General features: G+C 37.5%; 2 protein-coding genes across 3 annotated transcripts in view; both read left to right on the top strand.

Annotated features, from left to right (window-relative positions):
- slc9a6b (solute carrier family 9 member 6b) overlaps positions 1-13,467 on the top strand; it is a 14,050-nt gene extending 583 nt beyond the window's left edge. The window contains exons 2-16 of the mRNA XM_079804102.1: positions 802-1,001; positions 1,125-1,202; positions 1,346-1,422; positions 1,782-1,894; positions 3,035-3,140; positions 5,465-5,606; positions 5,719-5,824; positions 9,077-9,165; positions 9,263-9,376; positions 9,471-9,582; positions 9,654-9,807; positions 9,887-9,917; positions 10,072-10,157; positions 12,199-12,304; positions 12,424-13,467. Of these exons, the coding sequence (XP_079660228.1) occupies positions 802-1,001; positions 1,125-1,202; positions 1,346-1,422; positions 1,782-1,894; positions 3,035-3,140; positions 5,465-5,606; positions 5,719-5,824; positions 9,077-9,165; positions 9,263-9,376; positions 9,471-9,582; positions 9,654-9,807; positions 9,887-9,917; positions 10,072-10,157; positions 12,199-12,304; positions 12,424-12,717 (1,808 nt within the window). The 3' untranslated portion in view covers positions 12,718-13,467. The remainder of the gene's footprint in view (positions 1-801; positions 1,002-1,124; positions 1,203-1,345; positions 1,423-1,781; positions 1,895-3,034; positions 3,141-5,464; positions 5,607-5,718; positions 5,825-9,076; positions 9,166-9,262; positions 9,377-9,470; positions 9,583-9,653; positions 9,808-9,886; positions 9,918-10,071; positions 10,158-12,198; positions 12,305-12,423) is intronic.
- A 412-nt stretch (positions 13,468-13,879) lies between these two features.
- Positions 13,880-27,065, top strand: fhl1b (four and a half LIM domains 1b). Of its 2 annotated transcripts, none has more exons than XM_079803907.1 (6): positions 13,880-14,000; positions 21,901-22,081; positions 22,933-23,107; positions 25,614-25,783; positions 25,958-26,144; positions 26,263-27,065. In XM_079803907.1, exons 2-6 carry the CDS (start codon positions 21,926-21,928, stop codon positions 26,415-26,417), a joined length of 843 nt encoding a protein of 280 aa, XP_079660033.1. In that variant the 5' UTR covers positions 13,880-14,000; positions 21,901-21,925; the 3' UTR covers positions 26,418-27,065. The 2 variants fall into 2 exon arrangements, with proteins under 2 accessions (XP_079660033.1, XP_079660034.1); XM_079803908.1 differs by lacking the exon at positions 13,880-14,000 and adding an exon at positions 18,668-19,839 and having other exon boundaries at positions 21,114-22,081.
- The last annotated feature ends 712 nt before the right edge of the window (positions 27,066-27,777 follow it).

Genomic DNA, 27,777 nt, shown 5'->3' with positions numbered 1-27,777 from the left:
CACTAATATGGGGCAAATGTAAAATAAATATGCCCCTGTTTTGACAGTCTTACAAAACTGTGACATTTAGCCAGATTTTGTCTATTTTAATACAGTAGTGTAGTAAATGTTGAAATATTTAATATAAGTCTTCATTAATTGTAATTGTTATGAATTATATTTTAATACGTTTATTGCATTATAAATATTTAAATATAAGTCTTAAAAGTATTACATGTATTAATTAATTTATATATTTTAATAAATTTAAGATTTAAATTTAGATAAAAGTATTACACAATAAATGCATTAAAAAGTAATGTAACAAATACTTTGTGTGTTGTGTAATAAATATTTTTATCTAAATTTAAATCTTAAATATAAGTATTAATTTATTTATTTTAATAAATGTTATACATTTAAGTCAATTTAATTAAATTATTGTTTAATTCATACTTAAAATCTCAATTTAAATCTTAAATGTAAGACTTAATAAATGTATAAATGTAATTATTTTAAGTCAATTTTAATGTGTTTATTGTGTAATAAATATTAAAATCTAAATGTAATCTTAAACACAACTATTTTTATTTTATTTAATACATGTAAAACATTCAGTATTTTTCTGACTTTATTTTTTATTTTTTCCATTGTCACCGTTTTACTGTAATAGCAATAATTGGTATTCTAGTCAAAACTATAATTACCATGATAAATATTTGTTCCGGTAGCTTGATTATTGCTTTTGTGATTTCTCTGTATGTGCTTTGCTTACCATAATGAGTATTAAAACAATGTTTGACGTATGTTTTCCATCTCCAGGTTTGTTTGTGGGTGTGATTCTACGCTTTGCGGTCCATTCGCCACAGGACTTCAATGACATCACCTTGAGTTGTGCCGTGAACAGCAGTCCCACGACCATCCTGGTGAACGTGAGCGGCCGATTCTATGAGTACAGCCTGAAGGGAGAGGTGCGGGACAACAAGGGTCATGATGTGCCAAATGCAGAGATGCTCCGGAAGGTACTGCTGTTAAATCCTCTTAAATAGCAAATATGTTACCTGCGATATTTAATATGGTTCTTTCCTTCTACTGGATGTGAATGTATAATATTACATATGGGATTTTGGTTTCACACTTTATAGGTTACTTTTGATCCTGAGGTTTTTTTCAACATTTTGCTTCCACCTATCATCTTTCATGCGGGATACAGTCTCAAACGAGTAAGAATATGATTATCCTAATGAAAAAATTCACAAAATACATAAAAAAGCATGTTTTGTCTCTTTTATCAATGTCTAATGTGGATTAGCTTGTTTCTTTTTTAGTAATCTTGTTTTTTTTTTTTATTCATTTTAACAATCAGAGACATTTTTTCAGAAATTTGGGATCCATCCTCTCCTACGCCTTTGTGGGCACACTGACATCATGCTTTGTTACAGGGTGAGTGATGGTGTTTTAAAAATAAAATAACTTTGTTATGAAAAAGGGTAACGCTTTAGTTTAGGTCCAATTGTCACTTTTAACTAGTTGCTTATAAGCATGCATATTACTTGGATATTATCTGTTTATTAGTACTTATAAAGCACATATTAATGCCTTATTCTGTGTGATCATATTCTACAATCCTGCCTAATACCTAAACTTAACAACCACCTTACTAACTATTATTAAGCAGTAATTAGGAGTTATTGAGGCAAAACTCAATAGTTAGTGAATAGTGAGAATTCTACCCTAAACTAAAGTGTGACAGATACAAGATTATATTATATAATTAATTTTGTCAAATTGTCTCTGTGCAGGTTGGTGATGTACGGCTGTGTGGTGTTTATGAAATTCATCGGTCAGCTTGGAGGGGATTTCTTTTTCACTGACTGCCTTTTCTTTGGTGCTATTGTATCTGCTACAGATCCAGGTATTGCTTTTGCTTTAAAATTATTACACTGTGTTCCTTATATCTAATATACACTATATTGCCAAAAGTTTTTGAAGCGCATTTGTGAGGTCGAGGTGAGGTTTTGGACGAGAAGGCCTGGCTCGCAGTCTCCGTTCTAATTCATCACAAAGGTGATCTATCGGGTTGAGGTCAGGACTCTGTTCCTCCACACCAAACTTGCTCATCCATGTCTTTATGGACCTTGCTTTGTGCGCTGGTGCGCAGTCATGCTGGAACAGGAAGGGGCCATCCCCAAACTGTTCCCACAAAGTTGGGAGCATGAAATTGTCCAAAATGTCTTGGTATGCTGAAGCATTAAGAGTTCCTTTCACTGGAACTAAGGGTCCAAGCCCCACCCCTGACAAACAACCCCATAACAGATGTTGACAAACTTTACACTTGGCACAATGCAGTCAGGCAAGTACCGTTCTCCTGGCAACTGTCAAACCCAGACTCATCCATTGGATTGCCAGACAGAGAAGTGTGATTCGTCACTCCAGAGAACACGTCTGCTCTAGAGTCCAGTGGCGGCGTGCTTTACCCCACTGCATCCGATGCTTTGCATTGGTGATGTAAGGCTTGGATGCAGCTGCTCTGCCATGGAAACCCATTTCATGAAGCTCTCTACACACTGTTCTTGAGATAATCTGAAGGCCACACAAAGTTTGGAGGTCTGTAGCTATTGACTCTGCTGAAAGTTGGTGACTTCTACGCACTGTGCACCTCAGCATGCGCTGACCCCGCTCTGTGATTTTATGTGGCCTATCACTTCGTGGCTGAGTTGCTGTTGTTCCCAATTGCTTCAATTTTGTTATAATGCCACTAACAGTTGACGGTGGAATATTTAGTAGTGAGGAAATTTCAGGAATGGACTTAATGCACAGGTGCAACCTATCACGGTACCACACTTGAACCCACTGAGCTCCTTAGAGCGACCCATTCTTTCATAAATGCTTGTAGAAGCGTCTGCATGCCTAGGTGCTTGATTTTATACACCTTTGGGCAAGGATGTGATTGGAACACCTGAATTTAATGATTTGGGGGTGTCCCAATACTTTTGGCAATATAGTGTATTTAGCTATATTAAAATTCACTTCACAAGTTTTTAATTTCTTACAGTGACTGTTCTGGCCATTTTCAATGAGCTGAAAGTTGACGTGGATCTCTATGCGCTGATGTTTGGCGAGAGCGTCCTCAATGATGCTGTGGCCATCGTCCTGTCATCGTGAGTGCACACCCCAAAAATACACACAACACACACAGGTTCATTTGAGTTCCTCAGGGCTGTGTAATCTAAATTACACAGATATAAGTTAGTTACTACGGCTATGTTCACACTGCAAGCTTTAGTGCTCAATTCTAATGTATTGCTCAGATCCAATTTTTTGTTGTTGTTTCGTTTGGCTGTTCACATTACATTTTAAATGTGGCCATATGTGGCGAGTGTGAACAGGTCACGATCCTGAACTGACCCTCATCATGTGCAAAAGAGCAATAAAAAAAGATGGCTCGCAGCACGTTGTCATATGGAGTAAGCACGGAGGCTACTTTCATTTATGTGCCGTGAAAGCCTGAGATTTTGTGCACAGGCAATAAGGAGGACACAGACAAGGATGGGGAGAAAGAGAGCAATGTTTTTCCTTGTATAGAGCTGCTCATCATCCCTCCACTGACTAACTTCTTCCATTTCCATTGAGTGGCCAAAGAACTTCCGGCGTGTAAAATCTTTGAAGTGACTCTCATCAGCGTAGAATTGGGACGAATGTTGATCTAGAGCAGGGGTGGCCAAAGTCAGCCCTGCAGAGTTTTGCTCCAACTCTGATCAAACACACCTGAACAAACTTGTAAATGACTTTCTTCTTTCAGACGAATACGATTTAATTTTGAAGCCCAAAAAGTGCATCCATCCATCATAAAAGTACTCCACACGGCTCTAGGGGTTAATAAAGGCCTTCTGAAGCAAAGCGATGCGTTTGTGTAAGAAAAATATCCATATTTTTAGCTAGCTTCTGACAGACGTCCATACACATCGATTTATGGCTAAAGAGTAACACCTGATCTGACGCATGACACATTGACGAAAAACAAAACACCAGTCACGAATTAGAAGTTTAAAATTACGATTTTTAAAGAGAAATATCAGAGGATTTCGATATAAGAGAAGAGGAGCTTGAGTTTGTTGTCCAGCCCTATTTGTTTGAAAGAGAGGTGTCCAAGCTTACGCTACTCCTACATCATACATCATGTCAGGGGTTACTCTTTTGCCATAAGTCGACTTGCGTAGACCATTTGCTGGAAGCTAGTTATTTTAGTTTTTAAAGTTTTAAATAAAAAGATTTTGTACACAAACACATTGCTTCATTTCAGAAGGCCTTTATTATCCCCCTGGAGAACTTTTATGATGGATTGATACACTTTTTTGGGCTTCAAAATATCATCCTCTATTCACTGCCATTATAAAGCTTGGAAGAGACAGGATATTTTTTGATATAACTCTGATTGTATTTGTCTGAAAGATGAAAGTCATACACCTAGGATGGCTTGAGGGTGAGTAAATCATGGGATAATTTTCATTTTTGGGTGAACTATCCCTTTAAGGGTTACTAGAAAGCTACGGCAGGTGAGTTTGATCAGTGTTGGAGCAAAACTGTGGAGAAGGACTGTGGCTCTCCAGGACCGACGTTGGCCACCCCTGATCTAGAGTGACATAAAAGTCGCATGAAATCCCATATGACTGATCAGACTGAAGTTGCATTGCAAAACATGACCTGTATTTGATTTAGGACCACATGTGTAACTGGCTCAAATCAGAATTGAAAAGATCAGATTCCTTGTGATTTGTGCTGTTATAAAAAAAAACAAAAAACAGATCCAAGTATATGAACAAAAAAGTTGGCCACTCTTGCCTACAGTCTGAGCGTAGCCTACTTCTGTTCTAAATGATTCATTTTTAATAGTCAAGAATAAACAGGGTGTATACACCACGGTTCAGAGATTTTGGATTGGTAAGACTTGTTTATGTTTCTGAAAGATGTACTGTATGCTCATAAAGGCTGCATTTATTTGATCAAAAATGCAGTAAAAAACAGCAATATTGTGACATTTAAAATAAGTGTGTTCTATTTTAATATATTTTGAAATGGGATGGCAAAGCTGAATCTTCAGCATCATTACCCCAGTCTTCATTGTCACATGATCCTTCAGAAATCATTCTAATATGCTGATTTGCTGCTCATAAAATGTTTATCATTATTTTCAGTGTTAAAAACAGTTGCTGTTTATTTTCATGGAAATAATTTTTTCAGGATTGTTCGATGAACACAATTTTCAAAAGAAAATAGTAAATAGTTTTTAAATAGTAATCTTTTGTAACATTATAAATGTTTTACTGTCACTTTATATCAAGTTAATGCATCTAAATAAAAGTATTAATTTCCTGTAAAAAGCGGAGTTATTTCAAGCACACAAGCTATGTATTGTAAGCATGTTCAGTCAATCATGAAATGTCTTATTTCAATATGAAAAAGTATCTTTCTCACCTTCTAACAGATCAATAGTGGCGTACCAGCCTGAGGGAGACAATCGTCACACATTTGATGGCAGTGCCCTGCTCAAGTCTCTGGGTGTCTTTCTAGGGTTTTTCAGTGGGTCATTTGCGATGGGGGTTGCAACTGGAGTCATGACAGCTCTGGTATCTATATGTTTTACTTTTCTTTTCTTTTTTTAAATGTACATAACTACCCAAAAGAATCAGTTTAAACCTGTCTAAGGTAGCTGATGTATTAATATGTGTCGTTATTTAGGTCACAAAGTTCACCAGGCTGAGAGATTTCCCCTTGCTGGAAACGGCCCTTTTCTTCCTCATGTCCTGGAGTACGTTCCTGTTGGCTGAAGCCTGCGGCTTCACAGGTAACTATGGCAGCACATGAAAGAAATCTTTGTTTAGCCACATGCTGCATATAACATAATGGAAAAATAAATACTGTTGGTTTATGCAGACATGGTGGTGCAGGACACAAGATGGTGCTTGTGCGTTCTCTTGCAAATGTTTTGTGTTCCCCCGAGAAACTTTTGCAATAGAACGCAAAAGCATTGATTTATTATTTTTCCTCCCAATCTCATATTTTCCACCACTATGTCCCCTTAGGGGCTCTGTACGATTCTAATCAATCAGTGCTCTAATATTTAGACTTTGCAATATAATGAATGGCTGACTATACATTATCATTAATAAGCATCATAAACTATATTTTTAATCATTAATGTTATTAACTAAAACTATTAAAAATAGTGTCAAAAAATAAAATATAAATATTTGACGAGAACTTTAACTAAACTAAAACTTAAATAAAACTAAAGCTAAAAATAACTATTTAAAAATGTCAAAAGCACAACAATTACTAAAATTTAAACTAAACTTAAAATGAAAACTGAACATATAAAAATAAATGTGAATACAGCATATTAAAGGGTTAGTTTACTTTAAAATTAAAATTACCCCATAATTTACTCACCCTTAAGACATGCTAGGTGTATATGACATTCTTTTTTCTGATGAACACAATCAGAGTTATATTAATAAATATCCTGATGCTTCCAAGCATTATTATGGCAGTGAACGGGGCTCACGAGTTTGAAACTCAAAAAAGTGCATCCATCCATCATAAACGTACTAGAGCCCTGCACGGGCCTCAAATCTTGGCCTGAGACGCTGAGGCCCTAGCCCGGCCCGTGTCCGACAGCTCATCAAAATGATCAGCCCGAGTCCGACTGGAGCCCGTTTTTTTTTTTAATTACACATTAGTTGCAGCCATTAAAATAGTTCAGTTTTGTTTTTAATGTCAAAGTAGTTATATTTCGTTTTGTTTCTTTATTAAGCTAATTTAGAAAAATGTTTGAAGCATTTTTTTGTTTGTTAAATTAAAGTTTTTGCTTTTTAAAGTGACGACCAAGCGGCCAGCGGGCGACAGTGAGTTAACCCAACGCTTTATCCTCTCAAATCAACACTTGACTTGTCTTGCTTATAAAATCCATATAAAACACTTAAAGCATCGTTTAAACGTTTAGCCTACAATCACCACCATCACAGTAAAAAGGCATTTTTGATAAGATGAGGCAGGCAGATCTCAACCGTGCGCTCAAACGAAACGGGCTACACAATCTAAACAAATAAAAAAATAAATAAACATGCTGGTTGTCTTACCTTAGACTACACCTCTCCGCAAAATGAATATAAATACGATCTTCAATTCCCGCGCTATATGCACATTTAACGGAGTTCACGTCAACGAAAGCAACAGATATGAGCATTTTATTCATCAGCTCATTTCAACATCAAAGACCGCATTATGAGAACGAGCGACCTAAACACTGGTAAGAGCCTTTAGTCTCATTAGTTTTAATGAAGATGATTGTGCTTTTGAGCATCTCAGACTTAGCTTATTTTCAGTTTCACTTGTGGCAGTTTGCGTGTTGGCTTGCTTTACTCATTTGCGGCGATGCGTGTTGCATAGCGCATCCTCTAAACACTGTGCGAGTCAGTCTTGACAGTTGCGGACTTGTGATATCATGGTCTCATGTTGTTTCCACCAGCGCAGCACATCTCATTGTTTCTTTTAATTATTGAATGTCTAAAATATAAAATGAAGGAGGAGTCTAAAAAGGCCCGAAGCCCGGCCCGCGTTTGAGGTATGACGGGAAAATTGTCCCGAAGCCCGGCCCTAGGGGCGTAGAAAAAGTCAAGGGCCCGTCGGGCTCGGGCAGAAATGCAGGGCTCTAAAACGTACTCCACACGGCTCCGAGGGGTTAAAGGTCCTATCATGACATGAAAATGTAACTTTATGAGGTTTTTTAACATTAATATAAGTTCCCCTTGCCTGTCTATGGTCCCCCAGTGGCTAGAAATGGAGATTTGGAGCTTGTAAACCAAGCCCTAGGTATCCTGCTCTGCCTTTGAGAAAATGAAAGCTCAGATGGGCCGATCTGGAATCTTCCCTATATGTCATCATATGGGGAAAGGTGACCTCCCCTTTCTCTGCTTTGCCCGTCCGGAGAATTTGGAGAAAATGGATTCCGTTTATTTTTTACATTTAATTCAGTTGCAATGTCAGCACAGGCTTTACAAACAGACTTTTACGATATGGATTGGACAGCACCGCCACAAACAGTGAGTAACAGTGTTCATTAATGCCTGATCTGTGATCAGTGATGTGTAGCTAATCATTCAACTTCACACAGACTTGCTTTCTAAATCGTTTAATACTGTTTATGCATCAGTGAATCAATCCAGTGACTAAACGATCAACTTCACATTGTTTCTCTTAGTAGCATGAAACAAAATCTGTTATTTAAATTGTGATTAAACTACAGAGAGCGACTCTTTATAATGGCTGAAGCTGTCAATCACACGTCGCGAGTGTATCTGCACACTTGCCCAAACTGCCGTTATAATGAATGACGCTGTTATGCTGCACAACGAAGCTCTTACTGTATTCATATCGATATCGTGTTTGCTGTTAGTTGTGGTGAAAGCATTTTGTGAGAGAAATAGCGTTGCAATGACGAGATCAATGCATTCACGCGATCAACAGACTGTCTGTCTACTCAATGCTCATCACTGCAGTCTTTCATATGATGGGAAAAGGTCGAAAAATAATGCTATAATCAACACGTTCACGATTCGTTCATCTTGACAGCTATAATAGTAAAAAAACGTAGTAAAAGTATTCGAGAGGGGTTCCACATATAATACGCATTTCAAATGCAAAGATGTCAGCCAATCACATCAGTCTGCGTTTACACTGACGTCTCAGAGCAGACACGCCCCTTCAAACAGAGCATTCAAGCCAGAGGGCTAAAATCAGGATAGAAAAAGGCCTTTTATTTCTTAATTATGACATGTTATGATGTAAAGATCATACTAACAATATAAGTACACCTCAGGAAACATTATAAAATAATGTTAAAAAAATCCACATCATGGGACCTTTAATAAAGGCCTTCTGAAGCGAATCGTTGGAGTTTGTGTAAGAAAAATATCCTTATTTAACTTGTTATAAAGTAAAATTTACTCACTTGAGGGTTATCTTTATTTAAAGTGAACTAACTAATACTATAATGGTAGATAAATCATACTAAAATCATGTTTGTTTCTGTGTTTAGGTGTGGTTTCAGTGCTCTTCTGTGGAATGACTCAGGCGCACTATACATACAACAACCTTTCTGCTGAATCTAAGATTAGAACCAAACAGGTAACAGGCGTTTAAAAGCCCTCAAACAACTGTACAAACTGTTTGCATGGTTGAAGATTGGTACACTGATAGTATTGTCCTCCGTTTCCCCCAATAGTTGTTTGAGGTGCTGAATTTCCTGGCTGAAAACTTCATCTTTTCTTACATGGGATTGACACTTTTCTCCTTCCAGCACCATGTGTTCAATCCCTTCTTCATCATAGGTGCATTTGTATCCTTTTGAAGCGGCGTGTTTGTGCTGTACTCATGAATTGTGTACGGATAAACATCCACACATTATCCTTGACCGTGGCTTTCATTTCTAGCTGGCTATATTTCTTGGCAGGGCGGCCAACATCTACCCCTTGTCTTTCCTGGTAAACTTAGGCCGCAAGAACAAAATTTCCTCCAATTTCCAACACGTCATGATGTTTTCAGGTAATACCTTACCGTTCAATATGCATCATTTCCTGTTTTCTGTTGTTGATGATGTCACGCTGACCTCACAGGTCTCCGAGGGGCTATGACCTTTGCCCTCTCAATTAGAGACACTGCGACATACGCCAGGCAGATGATGTTTTCTACCACCCTGCTGATCGTTTTCTTCACCGTGTGGGTCTGTGGGGGCGGGACGACCCCCATGCTGTCACTCATGCATATTCGGTGAGTCTTGCATTCTGAAAGCAAACTATATCTTTCTTTCATTTTTCTTTATAGCTTAAGTTACATTATCTTTCCACAGAGTGGGAGTGGACACAGATCAAGATAATACTGTAAGTTCTACTCATGTCTGCTGGAAATGCAACTGCTGATAGCAGTAAAAACACTGTTTAACCTTCAAATATTTACTGTACAAATCTGTACCATAAGGGTAATATAACAGGCTATGATTAAATTTTTTTTGTATTTTTCTTTCTGCTCATATAGGTCACAGCACCAGATGCGATGACCCAAAGAAGTACCAAGCATGAAAGCGCCTGGCCGTTCAGACTGTGGTACACTTTTGACCACAAGTATCCTTCAGTTGTTCTGCCGAGTTCCGCTCTAATTACTTATGAATGGGAGAAAGTGGCCCAATATGGCGAATAAGCCCCGCCTTTCTAAATGAAAGACCCAACCGTTGATTAGAAGCTCTGGTTGCTATAGAAACAGGCAGTGCATTAGCTTTGTCCAGGCTAAAAAAGCTGTTTTTTTTGTCGTAATTCGAGCGTTTATCAACTAAATGTATGAGACAGTTGTTGTCAGATTTCATTGGTGATTTCAAATATGAAATTGAATTGCAAGCTTGGCAAACAGTTTTGGATAATTTGATGTTTCCCCATTCTAAGAGATAGGAGCTGCACTTGCATGCCCTAGAGGCGTTTTAAAGATGGCCGCCAAGTGACATGACTTGTCTTAAAGGGACTTTGGTTGTATCAGTAATTGTTCTTTAAAAATGACTTATCTACTCCCTAGCACCCTACATAGTGTATTCAACCGTCATAGGCAACAATAATGCATTGTACGTCTCCCAACAGTATGTCTTCAGTACAGCATGTTAAACAGTAGTGGGCGCTCATGACCAGCTGTAAAATTTAAACCAAGCTTTGATTTTTCCATCTGGGATTCACTAATGCATTCACCACAGTTGGTAAATGCAGGTAAACAAATAATGTTTTGTTTGATTTTGTTTTCATTTTTAAATTGTTTATTCGTTTTAATTTCACATTTTTGTGAATTACTAGCTTTTCATCAACTCCCTGTAATTCACTCACAAACACACAGGTGGAAACCCTGCACTAGAATTTTCATTTTTCACAAACCAGGACTAATGATTATTATATAATTATTATAATTTGAGACATCCTACAAATTAGAAGTACAAATTGGAATACAATATATAAATCAATTATGGAAAATTTTGAAAGAAATGTCAGTGTGCATGAAATGGTAAAAATAAAGTACATAAATTATACAAAAAAGTATATAAATGTATCAAAAGTGAGAGTAAAGACACTCATAATGTTACAAAAAAAAATCTACTTAAAGCTGTTTCTATTCATAAAAACATCCTGAAAAAAGTGCTTTCCACAAAAAGTTTCCACAAAAATATAAAGCAGCACAGCTGTTTTAAACATTGATAGTTAAGATAATAATAAATGTTTATTGAGCAGCAAATCAGCATCATAGAATGATTTCTGAAAGATCATGTGACTGAAGACTGGAGTAATCAATGGAGTAGTGACCAGCAGCCATATCACCCTGTAGCCCAAGACTGGTTTCCCACTGAAGCTAAGCAGGGCTGAGCCTGGTCAGTACCTGGATGGGAGACCAACTGGGAAAACTAGGTAGCTGCTGGTAGAGGTGTTAGTGAGGCCAGACCTTGTGGTCTGTGTGGGTCCTAACACCCCAGTTTAGTGATGGGGACAGTATACTGTAACAAGCACCGTCCTTCGGATGAGATGTTAAACCGAGGTCCTGACTCTCTGTGATTCATTAAAAATCCCAGGATGGCCTTCGATAAAGAGTAGGGGTGTAACCCCGGCATCCTGGCCAAATTTGCCCATTAGCCCCTGTCCATCATGGCCTCCTAATCATCCCCATATATATATATATATATATATATATATATATATATATATATATATATATATATATATATATATATAGACACGATTGGCCTCTCCTCTCCACCAATCAGATGGTGTGTGGTGGGCGTTCTGGCGCAATATGGCTGCCGTCGCATCATCCAGGTGGATGCTGCACATTGGTGGTGGTTGAAGAGATTCCCCCCTTCCATGTAAAGCGCTTTGAGTGCCTAGAAAAGTGCTATATAAATGTAACAAATTATTATTATAATGATGCTGGAAATTCAGCTTTGACATTATAGGAGTTAATTACATTTTAACCTATATTACATTTACTTTAAATTGTAATAATATTTTACAATATTACTGTTTTTACTGTATTTTTGACCAAATGAATGCAGCCTGTGTATGTAACAATATAATTTATAAAAACTAGTAATATAATTGTAATTTTAAATAATGTTTAATCCTTAATGAAGTGGTGCAGTTATTTAAAACCCTTCCTCACACACAGTGGGCCTCCTCTCACTACCACTCTTCCAGCCTGCTGTGGTCCAATAGCACGCTGTCTTACCAGCTCACAAGCCTATGAGGTAAACCGTTGCTACTTTTGGCTCATACTACAGTGTAGAAATGTGTAAAATCATATGAGCGCATGAATGTAATCTGAATTGTGCATCATGGATTTTCTTCTCCCCCGCCCTCTTGCTAGAATGCCGGTCAATTGCATGATGAGGACACAGAGCTGATTCTAAATGACGGAGATGGCTTTATGTACAGTGACATGACGATCAGCACGGATGCCCATGGCATGCCCACCACTTCCACAGGCCAGGCTGGTCTTTACTCACTAGCAGGAACGTCAGATGATCCTCTCGACAGGGAGCTTGCGTTCGGAGGCACCCGTCTGGTCCTCCCCACAGATGAGCCTCCAGACCCCCTGAAATCATTTCCTCCTCCTCCACCGTCCCCGCCTCTGTCGGACCCTCTGCGCCACAGAGTCTGAGCCTGCTGGACAGCTGCTGACCTTGTGTCCGCTAAGTGATTATTTTTTTCAGAGATATTAAGTTAAATGATTATTTATGCTTTTATTATTTTTTTGCCATTAATATGTATTTATTTGTCTATACACCGTTCTAATATGGCTGTGGTTGCTAATCCTTCTGTTTTCTTCCTGATTTCTTAACAGAAACAAAAAACGTGCCATAAAAGATTCAAAATAAATTTTGTGTTTAAGTAGTGTGTAGCTTAGACAGAACGTCTGCCTCTACTGTATTGTGAATGCATTAATGTGTCTCGATTGATCATTTCAAAGCCATACATAACTTGAGAGTCAACTGTGGATAAATCTATTTAAACAAGTGCCTATGTCTGGTTTCCTTGTGTGTGTGTGTGTGTGTGTGTGTGTGTGTGTGTGTGTGTGTGTGTGTGTGTGTGTGTGTGTGTGTGTGTGTGTGTGTGTGTGTGTGTGTGTGTGTGTGTGTGTGTGTGTGTGTGTGTGTGTGTGTGTGTGTGTGTGTGTGTGTGTGTGTGTGTGTGTGTGTGTGTGTGTGTGTGTGTGTGTGTGTGTGTGTGTGTGTGTGTGTGTGTGTGTGTGTGTGTGTGTGTGTGTGTGTGTGTGTGTGTGTGTGTGTGTGTGTGTGTACTGCGCTATCTGACTCATCATTACCTCATAACATTTACTTATGAAAAAGTGACTTATTTCAAAGTGTTTCCACACCCTTTTACCCTCTAATAAATTAGATTTGATGTACTTTTAAAGCCAGCGTTGGAAATTGTTTGAGTGCAGCCATCTTCTTTGTTTAATTTACTTACAATATCGATTTCGTATTTTTACAGGTATTTTTAAATAGTGCTAGCTGGTGGAGTTTTGAAAATCTTACAGAAATTGACTTTAAAATCCATTTTTCATCATGGAAAAGGCTCCTATTTCATACAATGAAACTGTTGGATCTTAATTTGACTATTTTTGCAGTGAATACATAAAAACCTTCGCGCCCAGATGGTTTACGAATCCCACTATGGTAATATCTTAATATTCATGAGCCAAATCTTCGTCATTGGTTGGTAACTGCGCGGCGCCAGTATTACCTAATTAATATTAAGAATAAAGCCTTCGCCATTGGACGTCTACAAATGAACGTTAGCATGAGCTAATTTATATTAATGAGCTAAGAATTCTTCTCGACAACCCACCAACGCAAAACCGAACCAAGAGCAAAACACATTGCAACTTTGCTGTGACCGCAGTGGACAGGACACTTAGAGCACCGTGTCCCGCAGAAAGAGGTAAGTTCAACTTTCTCAACGGTAAAAAAAAAAAAATTGAGCTTAAAAAGGCAGCGAAAAATTACGTTTTCTGAACAGGACACGGAGTCACAGGGACGTGCTCTGCCTAACGTTACATGCAATGACCTGTTCCAAGAGAAAATTATCAAATATAAGAGGCAGAAATTATATAAATGATGTTTTCATGTTTAAGTAAATAAATAAATAATAAAAATGTATTTTCAATATATAGCTATATTTAAAATATATATTTTCTGTGATTTAAAAAAAGTTTAGTTTATGATCAACATGAACATCACCTGCCACCAAGACTTATAACAAACTTCATTCATTTCCAAATGGTTTCTCTGTTTAATATTTAATCTGGCCAAGAAAAAAATCTACCCTTACATGTGCATTATGCTGTTTTGATTAACCTCTATGAGTCTGAATATGAAGTGCACTAATGTAAGTACAGTAATGGGGCGTTGGCTTCAGGGATTTTCTGCATGTTCTTTCAGCCTCTCAAATCTGTTTCTTATTAAAGATTTTCACTCCAGAGATCTAGCCACATGTCTAAGGCCTGGACTGATGGGCTGAGAGACTCCGCTGGACAGTTTCTGTCTAAATTGTGTGCAGAAAGGAATTCACCCCATGAGGGTGATATAAATATATCTGTCTTTGATGTCCATAATTCTGTCAGTACCTGTTGCGCATTCCGAGGAAGTAAAAATTCACAGGAGAATTATTAGGCTATCATACCATGTCTGTAATTCGTTATAGCTTTCTATCCATTTTCCCATTTGGACACTTTTTGCTGACTGAAAATTATGCTTAACAGACACTGATATAAGTGTGTTATTACTAAGGTAATTCATATAAAAATGTGTTGTAGTCCATAAATGAATAACAATGAGTGTTGACATGCACCTTTAAAATTGGAACCAAACTCCCTGTCCATACCCCAAGACAAGTATTGTATTGTTTCAAGGGCGCATCTCATGTGTTTGAGTCACTGCCTCATGACTGATTATGAATCAGGAGTCAGTTGTAACAAACTTCCTAAACAATTTAAGAAAACCGTATTTACTGTATAACCAAGGGTTTTATTAAGGAGTACAAAATAATCCTCAAAAATATCTGACATGGCCCATCAACAGAGCTGTCTGTTGCTCATTTACATAGGCTACAGATCCAATTTTACGTCTGTGAAATGATCTTGCGTTCTCCTTCTACCGAGAACACAGTGGACCATTTGCCATTCCCTTAAAGGGATAGTCACCCAAAAATGTAAATTCTGTTACCCTCAAGTTGTTTGAAACCTGTATGAGTTTCTTTCTTCTGTTGAAAACAAAAATATATATTTTTAAGAATGTCGGCATTCGGCAACCAAACATTTAACCCATTGACTTTCATTGTATGTGAAAAAGATACTATGGAAGTCAATGGCTACCGTCAACTGTTTGGTTACAGACATTTTGTAAAAAATATCTTCTTTTGTGTTCAACAGAAGAAACTCATACAGGTTTGGCACAACTTGAGGGTGTAAGTGATGACAGAATTTTCATTTTTGGTTGAACTATCCCTACAACGTCAGATGAAAAGCGATCCATTTCCTCCCCATTTTTGCTTGTTGGGGCCTTTTTTAAAACATATGTGAAAACATTTAGGTAAGAACTCAGTGGATTGATACTCTGTTTTTCATATCCCTCTGTTCTGTGTATTTGACTATGCACATGAAAGCAGATGAATCAGTGAGCGCCACCTACAACAAATATTAAAAACTGTTTGCATAGAGTGTAAAGGGTGATATTTACACCATAAGCTGATTTTAAAATTGATAAGAAACAGCTTTTATTATTATTCTCTGGAATGTTCTGATTGGTCAGTCTCCTTCCACTTTTTCAGCTTTTGAAGGAAAAAAAGTATTTTGAAAATCAGACAAGAACAGCATGAGTGAGGGAAGGAACTACAATCCCATGAAGCATGCAAATGACAATCAAATTAAAAACAAAATAAAATGAAAGATGTCCTGTATCTTTTACGTTTATTGCAAAATATGCATATATACTGTATATATGCAAATATTTAAGTGAATAGTGAGATTGACTTGTGCTTCATGGGAGAGAACAAACACTAAAGAGCTCTTTCGGAGCAATTTACTTGTTTTGATTCTGATTGGTGGAGATATTTTTGCAGAATCATGGGTAATGTAGTTTTACCCAGATTTCCACTGTTAAACATGAATATAAAAAATATAAAAAAAAGTTGAAAAAATGTGCACTGATGACTTTAACAAAAGCATTAACAACCTCATAGCTCACAGTAAAAAAAATCCCCATTAAATTTACGGTAAAAAAAAACGGCAGCTGTGGTTGCCAGAACTTTACTGTAAAAAAAATACGGCAGTAATGTTTTAGGTTTTACAGGACACCACCATATAATTTAAAGGTTTATATTGTAATAATTACGTGTACTGTACACTATAAAAAAATTACGGTAAAAAACCTATGTCATTAACTGAAATAATGTTAATTTACCAACCTATTGAAATAAAACCTATTCTACTAATATCTGTTATGCACCTTTGATACTGACAAGCACCAATCACAGTGGTGATGAGAATCACATGATGAATCAAAGCATGGTAACACACCTCTAAATGCACATAAAAATGCAATAAACATTAATTTAACAACATTAGATGTAACATAAAACCCTAATGTACATAACTGATTAGAAAAACAGTTATTTCAATGAAAATACATCAAATGCGATGTGTCATGCAGGGAATTCTGGGAATGTCAATTTACGTTTTTTCACTGTAAAATACACAATGACTTGTTCTTTTTCACTTCTAAAACTTTAAATTTAACGGTATTTTACTGTAAAATTAAATTAAATGTAAGGTTAGATCTATTACAGTTATTCACCGTATATAGTACGGAAACTTTCTGTTAACCAATTAACTGTTTTTCACCTTAGCATTTTTACAGTCTTTTACCGTTAAAATCACAAACATTTTTTACAGTGTCTTTAACAGTTTATACAGTATGCTATTGTTAAAAATCAATTTATTTGTACGTCCGACTGTTGCACTACATTGTACTTTTGACCAATCCGAATGAAGTATTCCAGAACGCCATGTAATAAGTAGCCTATTGTTAGAGCCAGGTCCCTTTACGAGAAACATTATAAATGATAATGCATTTATGAAGGGATCAGTGTAATTATATGGTGGTTTAAATGTGGCCCCAGGTTAACCCTAGAGAGGAACGGTAGTCTTGTTTGAGTTTCCTCTTTGTAAAAGTGTATTTAGGAGTGCAGATCAAGAGGACTAGGGTTACACCGCTGGCCAGCCGTCTCGCCTGTTCTTCTTACCGCCACTTTACAGGCTTCCTGTTTCCAAGCGTTTGCCACATTCTTCAGCAAGTAGATCATGCCAACACAATAACGCTACATAGTGCCAAGACCCCCTCAATTTTCCCAGCTGTATAACAGGGTTGATTACCCAATTTCAGATGGCCCATGTTTGCTAATTAGGACCATTTGTACCTTAAAATGCATTTTAAAGAAACAGTTCATCCAACATATGTTTCTCTGTTTGGGTTAGAGCATATGCACAAGTGCGCTCGTGTGTGGTTTTCGAATGCAGTAATTACTGTAAAAGTGATATTTTGAGCTAACCAGCAGGTGATGTCATTGCCCAACTTCTAATTTGGTTGCCTTCACCATATGCACCGCACCCCATTGTGGGCCTGCAGAGAAAAATAACTTGTTAAATGCACGCAAAAGCAGCATAAACGAGGAACAAACATGGTCCGCATCGCCATATTATTTTTCTCTTCAGCTGAAGCCTCACAGGCTCTCAAGTTCCCTCATATCGCGTCAACCAATGGGTCGCGAGCAGCGTGACTGTTCCAATTCTTCCCCTCGTTTGCTTTGGCTGCTACGCTCACCCGACTGTGTTCCAGATGCTGGTGCATGAGGTCATCCTGAAACCAGATTCCAGTCTCAACAGTCTGCCATCTCCCTGGAGATCACATTAAATATTTGACTAAAACAAGGGTCTGTCAGTTCGCCATTACATCAGTGTCTATAAAAATGCCCCCTTTCACACTTATCTGTGACCCAGTCAGCGGGTTCTCTTATTTGCTCATTATTTGTTTTAATTGAGCTGTTTGCTATTAATTATAACCAAGGGAGTGAAGCTGTGGTCTAGTGGTTAGCACATGTGCTGTGGTGTGGCGAACATGTGAGATTGAATCTGGGGTGGGTTTCATGAAGATCTGAAGTAAAAATAATGAAAGTTGGTGGAATAAAGTCCCCCTGTAGTCAATAATTGTATCCCTTAAAACTCATCTTTGATGACCAAAATTACATATTTATATATGCAAATTATCCCCGCATCCACTCGCACCAGCTCAGAAATTCACTCGTTGACGATCACGCGTTGACGCGATTGGTTAGGTAGTTTGTGACATCAGAAACACCAGAGATTTCAAACCGTGTCTTTGGTTCACTGCAGTTTTAAGGAGAAAATACTCAGCAATGGTGTTGACTTGTGAAAATTTTGTGAATGACAACCGCCCACCGCTTACCCTCGCTTTCAAAACACATAGAGAAGCTACGGTGGCCGACACAGGACAAAGATGTTGTCGTCTGAGACAGCAGAGAGTAGCTAGCGCGCTGTAAAGCAGTTTGTCCGTTTAGGGCTTCTGTAGAAACATGGCGACACAAAATGGCGACTTCATTGTAAGGGGACCCGCGGTGTATGTAGATAGAAATGGCTCATTCTAAGGTAATAAAACATAACGGTTCAATATGTAAGGTCTTCATACACCACTGAAAACATAGTTATGTATATTATATTGCATTTCTGTCAATAGATCCTCATAAATATTACACACTGCGCCTTTAAAGCATGTTAAAAACACCTCGTAGACATATAAACAACATTAAAACCTTGATTTTCACCACAGGGGGACTTTAAGTCTTTTCAGAAAAACAAATGTTCTTAATCTTGAGCTAAAAAACACAAAGAAAATAATAGTCGAGAAATGTTATCCTTGAATCTAGCCCCTGGTTCACATTGTTCTCCTCCATCATTTCTGTCCTCACTTGACTCTCCCATAAAAACACCATGAATCCAGTTTGAAAAAGTATGAGCCAGTGAACTTTGAGCTTTGGTGAGTGGCTGTTTGAAAGGAGCTAGAATGTGATTTCCAAATGTCTATCTAGTCTGTCATTAAAGTTAACTGACCAGGAAACACAGAACTGGAAAGGGTATCATGAAGAACAGCACATTTCGGAAGCCTTCGAACTCTCTGGAAAAACAAGACCACTTTTGCCAACTCCGGTAACAGTATCCCACATATTTAAGCCTCATTTCAGTTCAGATACTTCTCCTGTGTCCATTAAAAAATACTTCTGCTTGTCTAAAACAGACATGGAAGGGATATTTGGTTTTAGATGTGTTAATATGACCACTGGGTCCGTACAGGGGACCGTACACTACATAGAAAAATAAGTCTGAGAGAGAAATTGAAGTTTATTCTGATTTTGGCAGTGATGTTAGAACTTGAGAAAAACATATAGGGACTGTGCAGTACAATTTGCCCAGTTTCATTTGAAACTTTGGGATCGTCCAGCTCCCCTTGAGGGATGTTAGTTTAGAGTGTGCATTTGCAAAGGAGACAGGAAGGTAAACGTATTATTTTTTCCTCTGCTTTTGGGACTTGAGTAGAGCAGTAAAATATGTCAGCCATTAGTTAGTTGACAGACCCACCTGGAAGTTATTCAGATCTGATGCATGCTAAATAATTAACCAGACATAAGCTCACTGCAAAGTAAATGAGAGGTTCAGGCACGTGCAGAGGGGGGGGCTTTGGGTGCTCGAGCCCCTGCCCTTTTTCAAAATGAATCAAAAGTGCCCCTCTCAGACAAATATCAAGGATAATATCGTGGTCAATAAAACGAAATAAATGTGATTGTTATAACATGACAATGTATACAATAGTAACGGACGGCTCAAAAGTCGGACAATTTCTGTAGAGGCATTGCCGTAACGCGTTGCTATGGGTTGCGTGCGTTTTGATTGACAGCTGATTTTCCACTGTTCGGAAACGGCTCTCGAGCCAAATATGGTCCTTTCAGAGAGCGTGTGGCCTCGCGGGAAAAAAGTAAACCAATATTTTTTTTTCATCCATAATCAGAGCTAATGTGTTGATTTAATTACAAATCTATATATTATATATTTTAAAGTATTACACAATTCACCAATGCCCGTTTGTCATGTATATACACCAACCAATCGTGATCTGGCAAAGCAAGTTCAAATTCCATTGGGCATGTGGAGCGGTAATTTTCTGTTCTTATTCATAAATCGGTAGAAAATGACATGGACAGACGAACTAACGTTTGTGGAACGATTTCCTGCAGTTTGTCTCATTTTATAAATTGCATCACTGACAAAATGGATTTTAAATGACAACAAACAAATCACTGTACAAAACCATGCAGCAGCTAAAGTCGCATTAATGGTAAGTAGTGTTAAATTCACTTGTATTTATGTATATTGATACACGTTTTACTATTTAATGAAACTATCAAAACCCAAGTGCCACAGGCCTATTATGTGAAGTGTAGGCTGGCGAAATGGTTACGTGAAAGGACTTTATTTAACGTTACCATTTTTGAATATTATGCAGCATTATGAAAGAAGTCTCTTATGTTCATCAAGCCTGCATTTATTTGATAAAAAACAGCAATATTGTGAAATATTATTAAAATAATGGTTTTCTATTTGAAAATAATTTAAAATATAATTTATTCCTGTGATCACAGCTGGATTTTCAGCATTACTCCACTCTTCAGTGTCACATGATCTTTCAGAAATCATTCTAATATGATGATTTAATGTCAATGCTGGAAACTGTGATACTCTTTTCAAGATTGTTGGATTAATACAAAGTAAAAAAGAACATAATGTAATAATATTTCACAATAGTAGGCTACTGTTTTTTCTGTATTTTTTATTAAATAAATGCAGGCTTGATGAGCATATATATATATATTGCCCCTTTTTTACATTTGAGCCCCTGCCCCTGAAGAACTCTCTGCACGGCCCTGGAGAGGTTCCCTCTTTAAACTTTGGTAAAGAACTGTTAACATTCCTCATCTCACCACATGCATACCAGACATACTTCTGCACGTATAAACCAAAGCGATCAAATGTGCGCCCGCATACTAAAACATGCACATATTCGCTTGAAGCATTTGCACAAAAGTGAATATTTCATTACCAGGAAGTGTTTGGTAACCTGCCCTCGTTTTTAATGACTACAAGTTCCCAATGACGTTTGTGGCGAGTGAAACAACATGTAATTCAAACCAGGCATTCGTTTATAATCAAATTTCTCATAACAAATTCAATTTTTATTGTATTTCCTTGGCTGGTTCACGACATCATTTAATTTAGGCATGAATGTAGCCTATATAGTGAACGCGCTGTTTCGTTATTACCGAAGATATTTAGGCCTGTCTTACTGAAAGAAGGGTCTGTCTTCATCCTCACTACAGCTAAACTGAACACGCTATCAGATCAAGATTAGACCTGAGGAGTGAGGACAATAAAAAAACATGCTGTGTGCTGTTGCCTGGTTACATAACAACTCAAAGCAATTTAGCCCTAGCTTCCGCCTAAGAGAAAACGGAACAAACACAATCTTATCAATACATTACCTCAGTTTCCTGAGGAAACTCTGAACACTGTTAGTTATATGAGGGGGTGTGGGACGTGTGAAACTTTTTTTCTTTCTACAAAAGCTCCGTTTCTTTTCTACATTTATACATCATGATGTATTTTTATGACCTAATTTTATGGTCCCGATGAGGTAATATCTGTTATTATTTCTCACAGTTATTCGTGCGTTTATTGGGGGACTATGGCAGACCGTTCCAACTGTTTTTACTGTCGCGAGGACCTCAGTGGAAAGAAGTTCGTGAGGAAAGACGAGAAACAAGTCTGCGTGCGATGCTTTGACAAGTTCTGCGCCAACACCTGCACAGAGTGTCGACGCCCAATCAGCACCGAGTCTAAGGTAACACGTGATATCTGGATCTGTGTTTTTTCCATGGGTGGTTCAGAAATCTTGGTCTGATGTGGTTTTCTGCCCGATGTTGTAGCTGCCCTTGCCTGACCCATATCTGTAAGATTGCTTATCATAGGCTACTAATCTAACGTTTTACAACTTCCGTAATCTATATAAATTAGGCTTTGAAGTCAAGATGAAAGTAGAAATACTGTATACATAAATTTGTTGTATTTCTCAGTTTTTTTTTATAATAATTTTAATTAATCAAATTAAAATAATTATACGCTCTACCATTCAAAATTTTGGGGTCAGTAAGATGTTTGAATGTTTTGGCTGCATTTATTTGATAAAAAAAAATACAGTAAAATTAGTAACATTGTGAAATATTATTACAAAGTTTTCTATTTTAGTACTTTTTAAAATGTAATTTATTCCTGTGAATAAAGCTGAATTACTCCAGTCTTCAGTGTCACATGATCCTTCAGAAATCATTCTAATATGCTGATTTGCTGCTCAAGAAACATTTATTATTCTCAATATTGGAAAAAGTTGTGCTGCTTAATAATTTTTTGGAAGCTGGAAGCCGGATCCTTTAATGAATAAGACCAGCATTTATTTGAAATAGACATATTTAGTAAAATTATAAATGTATTTACTGTCACTTTTAGATTAGCCTAATGTAATGCATCCTTGCTGAAAAAAAAAAATCGAACCGACCCCAAACTTTTGAACGGTAATGTATATTTATATATAAATATAATACTTTCACAAAATATTATATTTAAGGCTGTCAAATGATTAATCGCATCCGAAATGAAAGTGTGGACATCTCTCAGTCTTGGTTTCTGTCTGTGTAGGAGCTTCACCATAAAGGGCGGTACTGGCACTCCGATTGTTTCCGATGTGCCAAGTGCTATAAGAACCTGGCCAAGGAGTCTTTCACCGCCAAGGATGACAGGATCCTGTGTGGGACGTGTAGCTCACGTGAGGATGCCCCTCGCTGCCATGGCTGCTACAAGCCCATACTGGCAGGTATAAATATAAATGTATAGGTCTTTTTATATGAAGTAGTTTTATATAGCTTAAAAAGCTTAAAAATCTAATATGATATATATCAATGTTAATATTTGGTACAGTAGCCTTTGTTTGCAATTACAGAGGTCAAACGTTTCCTGTAGTTTTTCACCAGGTTTGCACACACTGCAGGAGGGATTTTGGCCCACTCCTCCACACAGATCTTCTCTAGATCAGTCAGGTTTCTGGCCTGTCGCTGAGAAACACAGAGTTTGAGCTCCCGCCAAAGATTCTCTATTGGGTTTAGGTCTGGAGACTGGCTTGGCCACACCAGAACCTTGATATGCTTCTTACAGAGCCACTCCTTGGTTATCTTGGCTGTGTGCTTCGGGTCATTGTCATGTTGGAAGACCCAGCCTCGACCCATCTTCAATGCTCTAACTGAGGAAAGGAGGTTGTTCCCCAAAATCTCGCAATACATGGCCCCGGTCATCCTCTCCTTAATACAGTGCAGTCGCTCTGTCCATGTGCAGAAAAACACCCCCAAAGCATGATGCTACCACCCCCATGCTTCACAGTAGGGATGGTGTTCTTGGGATGGTACTCATCATTCTTCTTCCTCCAAGCACGTTTAGTGGAATTATGACCAAAAAGTTCTATTTTGGTCTCATCTGACCACATGACTTTCTCCCATGACTCCTCTGGATCATCCAAATGGTCATTGGCAAACTTAAGACGGGCCTGGACATGTGCTGGTTTAAGCAGGGGAACCTTCCGTGCCATGCATGATTTCAAACCATGACGTCTTAGTTTATTACCAACAGTAACCTTGGAAACGGTGGTCCCAGCTCTTTTCAGGTCATTGACCAGCTCCTCCCGTGTAGTTCTGGGCTGATTTCTCACCTTTCTTAGGATCATTGAGACCCCACGAGGTGAGATCTTGCATGGAGCCCCAGTCCGAGGGAGATTGACAGTCATGTTTAGCTTCTTCCATTTTCTAATGATTGCTCCAACAGTGAACCTTTTTTCACCAAGCTGCTTGGCAATTTCCCCGTAGCCCTTTCCAGCCTTGTGGAGGTGTACAATTTTGTCTCTAGTGTCTTTGGACAGCTCTTTGGTCTTGGCCATGTTAGTAGTTGGATTCTTACTGATTGTATGGGGTGGACAGGTGTCTTTATGCAGCTAACGACCTCAAACAGGTGCATCTAATTTAGGATAATAAATGGAGTGGAGGTGGACATTTTAAAGGCAGACTAACAGGTCTTTGAGGATCAGAATTCTAGCTGATAGACAGGTGTTCAAATACTTATTTGCAGCTGTATCATACAAATAAATAGTTAAAAAATCATACATTGTGATTTCTGGATTTTTTTTTAGATTATGTCTCTCACAGTGGACATGCACCTACGATGAAAATTTCAGACCCCTCCATGATTTCTAAGTGGGAGAACTTGCAAAATACTCAAAATATTCAAATACTTTTCACAGTGTTGCTTGAAAGTTTGCAGAATCTGTGAAAATGTGAATCATTTTAACAAGATAAAAGGAATCATTCAAAATACAGGTTATTTTTTATTTAGTATTGTCCTGAATAAGATATTTTACATAAAAGATGTTTACGTATAGTCCACAAGACATGACCCCTTTCAGAAGTTGATGTACCCATGATTCTTAATACTGTGTTTCATTCCCTGGATGATCCACGGCTGTTTTTTTGTTTTGTGATGGTTGTTCTTGAGTTTCTTGTTTGTCCTGAGCAGTTAAACTGCCCAGTGTTCTTCAGAAAAAAAGATCCTTCTGGTCCTGAAAATTCTTCCATTTTCCAGCATGTTTTGCATATTTGAACCCTCTCCAGCAGTGACTGTGTGATTTTGAGAGCCATCTTTTCACAATTGAGGGGTAAAAATGAAATGAAAAAAGATGCTGGAAAACTTTTTCAGGACCTAAAGGATTTTTCTGAAGAACGTTGGGCCGTTTAACTGCTCAGGACAAACAAGAGACTCATGAACAACCATCACAAAACAAAAAAACACCCGTGGATCATCCAGGGAACATCCAAGGGCACTTTGAACAGGGTCATTTTTATAAATCCAGCTTTTTCATGTAAAATATCTTATTCAGGACAGTATTAAATAAAAAACCTAACATGCATTTTGTATGATCCCTCTTATGTTGTTAAAATTGTTCACATTTTCACAGATTCTGCAAGGGATTCACATACTTTCAAGCAGCACTGTATATATATATATATATATTGTAAATATTATATTTATAAATCATTATCAAATATTTATTTGCACTGGGGCAAATGAAAAGACTGGGCCTCAGCACACATTTAACATTTAAGAGGGTTTAAGATGACTTAAATTATTAGATAAAACAACCACTAAATAAACTAAAACACATCAAATAAAGACAAAACCTGACATTGTTTCTTGTTTTTATTCGTTTCCTTTGTATGTGTAATATCTTCATGTGTAACAGACTGTATTTTCCATTTTCCTTTCTAATGTGTTTGATACAGGCACTGAGAACGTGGAATACAAAGGCAACTCGTGGCACGATGAGTGTTTCACCTGCTATCAGTGTCAAAAGCCAATCGGCTCAAAAAGTTTCATAACAAAGAACAACAACATCTACTGCAGCCCTTGCCATGAGAAGAAATTTGCCAAGCAATGCGCTTGCTGCAAGAAGGTGAAAGATGTATTAGAAATTTGTGGGTTTTAGTTAATGATTACTTTTAAAATTGTTGATTTCTTCATATTCTATAAATACAGAGCATGTTCTTTTATTGTAAAAAAAAAAATAATTAAGATGAGAGTTGTCAAGAGTTGCCTCACTGTATTGTTTCCACATGTCTTCCTCCAGCCCATTACCACAGGAGGTGTGAATTACCAGGACCAGCCGTGGCATTCCGAGTGCTTTGTGTGCTCCTCCTGCCGAAAGCCTCTGACTGGCACCCGCTTCACCTCCCACGAGGAAAAGGTCTTCTGTGTGGACTGCTACAAAAGCACTGTGGCCAAGAAATGCAGCAGCTGCCAGAATCCCATTACAGGTTTGAATCCACACACACAGACATATGCACAATTCTCGACTTTATGCATTCTTTTTGAATGTTGTGTATTTGACTTGAATTAAAGTGACAAATAAATCTCCCTTTTCTCATCCCACAGGATTTGGCAAGGCTACGAACGTAGTGAACTATGAGGGAGGCTCTTGGCACGATTACTGCTTTAACTGTAAGAAGTGCTCTCTCAACCTGGCAGAAAAGCGCTTTGTTGCTCGCAATGGAGACATTTACTGCTCTGACTGCTCCAAGAAACTGTAAGCGCCGGCTCACCGCGGAGACACAGAAGAGTGAGATTAATACAGAAAATAGTCAGCATTCATTTGAATTTATACAGAAATCCCACATAAATATGCTGAAGTATTGACAAAGGCTTCTGTTATGTTGGTTCTGGCTTCTTTATGAGGGGAGTTTGATATTTCCTGTGAGAAATGTAACGTTTACCTTGAGGCTTTGATGGGAAAACTTATTCTCTCTTTCCAAAGGCCCGTTTGTCTCAGGAAAGATATGAGACAGGATGAAAGAGGTGTGTGTTAAGAATTTGAGAGGTTGTATTACCGGTACATCTGTGTTTCAGAACGACTCGTTTCATTGTATCAAATGAAGCTTTGTGTTTATAACTTTTAATCTGTAACAGCTTGTAATCGTGGCCGATGAACTTTTCAGTACTATGTGTTTTTGTATCTTTTCCTTGTGATTTGAAATACATTTTGTGACAAATTCGTACGAATTAGCCACCTCGTAAAATATGTACGAAATGCCGTGAGATCAGGTTGGATATTGTCATATAAAAACGAAAAAAAAAAATCTGTAGCTTTTGTCTCTCTCCTTACTAAAATTTTTCTTACTGTAATTAACATATTATTTTACCTTTGTATGATCTGAGAATAAATAAAGTTGAGATTCTGAGATTTGCTGTCTTTTTTTCATACAACAGCGACATCTAGTGGCATAATGTAGCACATAATCAGTAAATGTTTATTTCAAATCAGTATGCAGACTTTAAAAACCTTTATTATGCTGTTTTTTGAATAACAGTCTCTTGTTAATTTAACTTTACTTTTTAAACATGCTATAGAATGAAGTGTGTATTTTGTTGTATATTGTTTTGTATTACAATATAACACCAATATGTTACCAGTTTAGCTAAATAAATTATATTTATATTAATGGTGTCAAAATTCAAAGTGTTTTGTAAGTGTAACTCTGTCAGACATGTTCTGGTTGTGGCATTAATAAAAAAAAACGTTTAAAAAACTGTCAGACATTATTTCAGCACTAGATTTTAGCCATGTAGGCTGAAAACCATACTAAAGTAAAATCATATCCCTTACAACGAAAATGACTCCATATAAATTACAAATCACAAATCCTAATCAATAAAAGTCTTGTGCCTGGTTTCACAGACAAGGTTTAAGCTAGTCCCAGACTAAAATGCGTGTTTTAGCTGTTTTAACGAAAACATGTGCACTATCTTAAAATATGTAATTTTCAATATGTCACTGCCATTGTTTTGTCTCAAGATTCACACCAGTGATTTAAAAAAAACGTTCACATACTAATTTAACTACTGTAAGGCATAATCCTGTCTTAATCTAAACCAGGGTACAGCAGACAGGGG

Source organism: Gobio gobio (genome assembly GCF_949357685.1).
Source record: "Gobio gobio genome assembly, chromosome: 22".
NCBI classification, from domain to species: domain Eukaryota; kingdom Metazoa; phylum Chordata; class Actinopteri; order Cypriniformes; family Gobionidae; genus Gobio; species Gobio gobio.
Note: the sequence above shows the minus strand (reverse complement) of the source record. Positions and strands in the feature narration are given on the sequence as shown.